The following is a 6,795-nucleotide window of genomic DNA, read 5'->3' on the forward strand; positions in this document are numbered from 1 at the left end:
AAAAAAAAAAAAGGCTTCTGAGTCCACAAAATTACAACTTAAAAGCCCTGCATCAAAGAGCCTTTTCATTTAATATTCATTTTACTTTATCCAAGAATGTGAGAACTACGATCCACATAAGCTAACCAACTTATTTCACTCTATTTGCTTTTGATCTTCCACTATGGGTCGGCAAACATAGATATATTTCATAAAATCTCAAAGTTTATAGGGAAATTGAAGACACCCACCCCAAATCCTCCTTGAACACATCAATTCTACTCTGACTCCCCAACACAGACACCATTCCATTCTTACAGTTTTGAGGAAAAACAATTCCAGAACAATCCATTCTATTTTCACAGTTTTGAGGAAATTTCTCTTGGAAAAATAGTTAAAATCTGCCTTTAACTTCTACCCAGAGATCCTAATTCTTCCTGGTCAGATCAAACCTGATCCCTCTGTGTGACAGAACCTCCAAATTTAAAGGTGGCTACTATTACATAGAGAAGCCTTCTCTTCTTTAAGTCAGACATCCATATATGCTCTATAGTTCAGTACCTTTGAAACTTGGGTGTCTACATGTATCACCTTGGAAACTTTATAAAAATAGAGGCCTAGGTCCTGTCCTACTTAAGCTTGGGCCTCCATGTATTATTTTGTTCTGTATTTTTTGGAGACAGAGTCTAACTATGTCACCCTCAGTAGAGTGCTATGGTACCACAGCTCACAGCAACCTCAAACTCTTGGGCTTAAGCAATTCTCTTGCCTCAGCCAAGGCAAGAGCTAGGCTCCCAAGTAGCTAGGACTACAGGAGCCCGCCACAATGCCTGACTATTTTTGTTGTTCTTGTTATTGTTGTTTGGTAGGCCTGGGCCAGGTTTGAACCCACCAGCCCTGGTGTATGTGGCTGGTGCCTTACTAGCTGCTGAGCTACAGGCACAGAGTCCTCCTTGTATTGTTTTTATAATTTGATCTCCCAAGTGGCTCTGATATAAAGTTTGAGGATGGATACAAAGTCTCACCTTTGGTGTGACAACCTACTACTTAAAAAGCTAGGACAACATCCCAAGTATATTACAACCAGTACAAAGTGGTGCTAACACCTTGCTCTTTCTACCTACTGTTCTCCCAACTTAGAAATTACTTTTTTAGAAATATGACACAATGCCTAGTTGTCTAATAGTCAAAAAAAACCCTGCAGATTTAGTATGAATCAACACTATTCTGTAATCAGTGAAAATGATTAAGTCTTTCCCACATTTTCCATTTGTGCATTAAGATTTGAGGTCCTGCCAGTCTTTACAATTATTCCTATTAAAAGGTAAGTGAAGGGGTTGAGTGTTTTAGATTTCTACTTCTAAATATGTCAATGGCTGTGCATATGAATTTATCTTTACTGTAGAAATCACTTCAAGGTTAAGCCTCTACACTCAACACATGGACATATTCAGCCCAAATAAAGGTACACTACTAGCTTACCAACTGAACTGAGAGCTGACTGTTCACAGCATCATTATGCAAAGCATAGCGTCAACACTCAACACTAAGAGGAAACAGAGAGCCCCTAAAACTAATCTCATCTGGGACTACATGTGCTTTTTTTTTTTTTTTTGAGACAGGGCCTCAAGCTGTCCCCCTAGCATCACAGAGTGCCACGGCATCACAGCTCATAGCAACCTCCAACTCCTGGGCTCAAGCAATTCTCCTGCCTCCGCCTCCCAGGTAGCTGGGACTACAGGCACCCGCCATAACGCCTGGCTATTCTTTGGTTGCAGCTGTCGTTGTTTGGCAGGCCAGGCTGGATTCAAACCCGCCAGCTTAGGTGTATGTGGCGGGCGCCTTAGCCACTTGAGCCACAGGCACCAAGCCTACCTATGTGCCTTTTAGAGAGCATGATAGACAAACATCTTCAGAAAACTTAAGTATGAGACTAATTACACAGCTGTCCCAAAGTAGACAAATTAACATCATAGAAACACTGATTACTACTTGGAAAGACTAGGGGCCAAAGAAATGGTATTCATTAGAAAACCTGGTGGCCCTGAACTTCAACTTTGTTTGGGTTTGTTTTTTTGTTGTTGTTGTTTGCAAACTAAGAGAGAAAGGTGGAGGCCATCAGCAAGTTTATTTGCAGACAACTTACAAAGCAAGACTAGATAAGGGTCTTATGCTCTCTCAAAAAATTCAGGAGTCAAAATCTCACTTAGCTATTCTGAATTCCTCATGACATGTTTGCTTTTCCTGTTACTATTTCTAACTTACAAAGCACTTAAGGGAAAAATAAAGCCATTCTACAAGAGATGTGGGCTGCACTGTAATCTTAGCACTCTAGGAGGCAAAGATGGGTAGATCACCTAAGCTCAGAAGCTCAAGATCAGCTGAACCAAAAATAAGGCCCCCATTTCTACTTAAAAAAAAATAGAAAAACTAGATAGGCATGGTGGTGGGCACCTGTAGTCCCTACTTTAAAAAAATAAAAATGGACAGGCATGGTGGCAGGTGCCTATATGACAGCTTTTCTGGAGGCTGAGTCAAAAGGATCCCCTGAGCCCAAGAGTTTGATAGTTGCTGTCAGCTAGGAAGCTATGCCACTAACCAGGGCACAGAGTGAGACTCTGTTTCAAAAAAAGAGAGAGAGAGATGTGGCTCATTATAAAGATACTTTACACATGCTGAGGGTGGGGTCAAAAGGGACACACTGAAATAAAGTAGAATTAACCAACATCAGTCTATTTTCATTTGAACAGCAAACATTAAAAATACACCTGGCATTCTCTAACAATTACATGAAGAATGACCAGATGCTTCCTGTTGATGGAACAGTAAAGAACTACTGACTGACAGATTCAGTCTAGAGTTCACAGAAACAACTAGAAACAAATTTAACTTCCTTTCAAAACCATTAAAGTAAGCATGGCTTCAAATTTTTACACGTAACAGTATAATTGTCACCCAACCTAGAAAATCCAGATTGTTTCAGAAACTGAGACAGAGGACTCTGAGTAGTCTTATTATGCAAACTATTCTCCCTTTTTTTTTTTTTGAGACAGAGACTCAAGCTGTCCCCCTGGGTAGAGTGCCATGACATCACAGCTCACAGCAACCTCCAACTCCTGGGCTCAAGCGAGTCCCCTGCCTCAGCCTCCCAAGTAGCTGGGACCACAGGTGCCTGCCACAACACCCGGCTATTTTTTGGTTGCAGCTGTCATTGTTGTTTGGCGGGCCGGCTGAATTTGAACCCGCCACCTTAGGTGTATGTGGCTGGTGCCTTAGCCACTTGAGCCGCCGAGCCTATTCTTCCTTTCACCAAAGATTTTCACTGAATTCCCTCTAAATCTGGAGCACTTATAGTGTTTTGAAAGTATTCTTCCTTTAAGGATAAAAATTAACATACAAATTTTCACAAGCACATCTAATACGGAATTCACATTTTACTTGTGTACACCATTAAAAATATGTACCTTCATATCACCCTAATAGATTCCTACAAGAAAACAAACCAAAAAAGAAAAATGCAGTTAATTGAGTTTATTCACTCAGAACATTTCCAAATGTTCCTGAGGCTCCAGGATCATATCCAGATTATGCAATCTTTATCTGTGATATTGTTTATGCACTTAAATGCGATTTTTTTTTAAAGTTAGCCCACTAAAAAAATATTGGAATCAATCTTATCTATACTCTTAAAATGTTGTCTTGCATAAAATCCTGATTTGACTTGTATGGTGAAAACAGGAAAGGATAACACATTTCTGTTTAAAACAAAACTATTAAGTGCACAGAGTTTTCCAGAAGTTACAAGGTGTGAAAACCACAACACACTGACACACTGAAGAAGTATATTTAAGAACCTAGCGCTCTTCTATTACACCAGACATTAAAAAGATTTGTACATGTCACTTCTGCTTAAATGTCATTAGCGTTAACATGAAATGGCTTTTTGCTTTAGAGAAATTGACAAAAATGAGATAACGTCGTTTTTACCTTTCTTAAAACTCAAAAGTCTGAGACTGAAGATGGACGTGCCAAAACTGATGATACTTGCATGTTAGTGAGAAAAAATTTAAACCAAGCCGGGTAGGTCGTGAGATAAACGATATGCAAAAAAAATTTCTTACTACTAACTTCTGGATAATAAATTAAGAGTGCATCTTTAATTGTGACGGCAAAGTACTTTACAAGGATCATTTATGGACTAATTCAAACCTTCTTCTAGATACAAATTGTACTTCAGAAAGTAACTTGCCTGAGTGGAGACACAAACGAGTCTGGAGGGAGAAGTTAAATATTTCCACATTACCAAGCCCCCTTCAGAAGTAAACTGTAGTCTCTGCCCCTTCTTTGAACAGATGTCTGCTCGCCAGGCTTAAAGGAAGAGAGTATGTAGCAGAAACAAGCGTAAAGTGGGAAAACACACAAAGCAGGCCTCTCTCATTCCTTTGGTTTCAGTTTTCACGATGCACCCTTGAGGATAGGCATGCTGCTTCAACACAGTTGGAGAGCTTCAACGAAAACACGCTAAATACACCACTGATTAACTGTGCCCAGGCAGAGATGACCTGGCAAAATTCTCAACTTTCCCGAAGCCGTGCACTCGCGGGTCTCGGCGGCAAAGCCTCTGTGGCACAAGTCTCGAGCTGATCAGAAAGACAGTCTTCTTCCCCTCAGGACTCCAGTCCCCGCGGCCGACGCTGTCGTGGTGGCCGCCCCACGCGGCACAGGCTGGGCTCTCCAGTTAACCCTGTCCCGGCCATCCGCTCCCGCGGCGGCCCGAGCGCCTCCCCGCCCCGTGGGCCCCGCGGGCCCCGCAGCACCGTGCGCCCAGGGCCGGCCGCCCCTTCCCTGCTCCGCAGAACCCGGCGGGCCCGTCAGGCCGCCCAGACAAAGGAGCCGGCGGCGCCGGGGGCCGAGGCCGGGCCGCGCCTGCCTCTCTCCTTCTCCCGCCCATCGCCCGCCTCCTGGCGATCTCAGAGCCCCAGCCGTCCCGGAGCGACCCCATCGCCGCACCAGCCCTGGGCTGCGGCCTGGCCCAGCCCAGAGCAGCCAGGAGGCCGCGGCATGCCGGGGCCGAGGAGGGGGCGGCGGCCGCCACCATGTCTGCCCGCCCCTCCCAGAAGCGGGGTGCCCAGCGGACAAAGCACGGCGGCGGCGCGGGCGGACCGGGCGCCCAGGCCGACCCCGCCGACCCCCGCGGAATAAGCGGGGCCAGGAGCCCCGGAAACCCGGCGCCTTAATGCAATAAACAGGAAATCGCGGGGATGATCTGGGTTCCGGGGGAAGTGGAATTATTTTTTACCAGCGAAGAGATCAACTTCCACATCCGGTGGTAACAGGGCCCTACACAGACCCGCACTGACCTGGAAAAGCTTCGGGAGCGGCAACGGGGAGGCAGCAGGAGGTGGTGCGAGGACCCAAGGCGCCTCGTACCCGGCCGGGCTGACGCGGCCCCGCTACACACAAAGCGCTTCAGCTGCACAGGGCGCTATTTTCCGAAAATGCCGCGTCTGGTCGGCGCCCAAAATCCCCACCGAAAAGTCCCCCGTGCTGCGCGCGGAAGGACACATGGTGTGCGAGTGAGTCAAAGCTCCCAGCATCCCTCCTCGGCCGGCCTCCGTCAGTCCCGGGCCCGAGGATTTTCCGCCTCGGCAGTCGGCAGTAGAGCCCACTCCCACCCACTTCCCGACCCCATTCCGGCGGGAGAAAGGAGCGAGAGGGTCTGACTTTTCTTTTTAACAGAAGGAAGGAAAATATGCCATTTCTAGTGCTTCAGCCACACAAAGAAGACGGCGGAATGATCCACTCTTTGCGACCGCAAGTCCCGGCCCGCCCGGCGCTTGCGCGGCAGCGGGGGTGGGAGCTACAGCCCGCCATGTGCGCGGCAGGGTTGCGGGGCCGCAGCGGAACCTTCCCGCCTCTTTCTGCAGCGGGTAGGAGTTTGGAAACTAATAAGACAGTGCTGAGCTTTGTTTTATCTCCCTCACTTGACGGTTAAAAGACACACTGCGGAATCCTTGGAAATTAAGCCTGCCCACTGAGCCGCCTGGGAGAATCTTGGGAGACGGAAGGGCAGCCGGGAGGTTAGGACGTACCTTAAAGTGACCCTAGATTCAACTAGGCAGACTGGAACGAGAGACGCTCTAGAGGTAGCAGGGAAAGAACTGAAGGATGTTCGGTCTCCACTTAGCATAAGCTGAGTAGGTTTATAACCAGAATGTACATGCTCAGGTAGCTTTTGTTTGTTGTTTAACATCTAATGGTGCCTCATTCTTCATACACCCTCATAACTGCTCCCTGAATTCCCTTAGATATCTGTCACCCCAGGTAGAAATGTTTCCGGTTGCTAGAATGTCAAAGATTTTGTGGTGCTGCACTTTATTAAGAAAGTTAAACTCGGCTGGGCGCCTGTAGCTCAGCGGCTAAGGCACCAGCCATATACACCAGAGCTGGCGGGTTCAAATCCAGCCCGGGCCTGCTAAACAACAATGACAACTACAACCCAAAAAAATAGCCGGGCGTTGTGGCAGGCGCCTGTAGTCCCAGCTACTTGGGAGGCTGAGGCAAGAGAATCGCTTAAGCCCAAGAGTTTGAGGTTGCTGTGAGCTGTGACGCCACTGCCACGCACTCTACCGAAGGTGACAGCTCAAGCTATGTCAAAAAAAAAAAAGAAAGAAAAATTTAATTACATGTGATTTGGTTAGGAACTTAATACCCTGATAAGTTTTTAACAGGAGAGCCTGGAATAATTGCTTTCTCACCCAGCTTCCCTAACCTACTGTTCAGTATCTTCTAATCTGAGATTTGGGAATATCTGAG

General features: G+C 46.5%; 1 protein-coding gene across 7 annotated transcripts in view; it reads right to left on the reverse strand.

The window, feature by feature from the left end:
• The window catches only part of GABPB1 (GA binding protein transcription factor beta subunit 1), an 83,605-nt gene extending 77,228 nt beyond the window's left edge, over window positions 1-6,377 (reverse strand). For 3 of the 7 annotated variants that reach the window (XM_003784348.3, XM_023510066.1, XM_023510068.1), the window contains exon 1: window positions 5,340-6,377. Coding sequence is in view for 2 of the 7 variants with exons in the window: in XM_023510064.1 (XP_023365832.1) it covers window positions 4,229-4,279 (51 nt within the window). In the remaining 5 variants the exon portion in view is untranslated. Of the gene's footprint in view, window positions 1-4,228; window positions 5,298-5,339 lie in introns of those variants that run through there. The other 4 variants (XM_023510067.1, XM_023510069.1, XM_023510064.1 and 1 more) reach the window with 3 other exon arrangements.
• Window positions 6,378-6,795: the final 418 nt, after the last annotated feature.

The sequence above is a fragment of the Otolemur garnettii genome, unplaced genomic scaffold, assembly GCF_000181295.1.
Source record: "Otolemur garnettii isolate 467f Iridium unplaced genomic scaffold, OtoGar3 scaffold00011, whole genome shotgun sequence".
NCBI classification, from domain to species: Eukaryota; Metazoa; Chordata; class Mammalia; order Primates; family Galagidae; genus Otolemur; species Otolemur garnettii.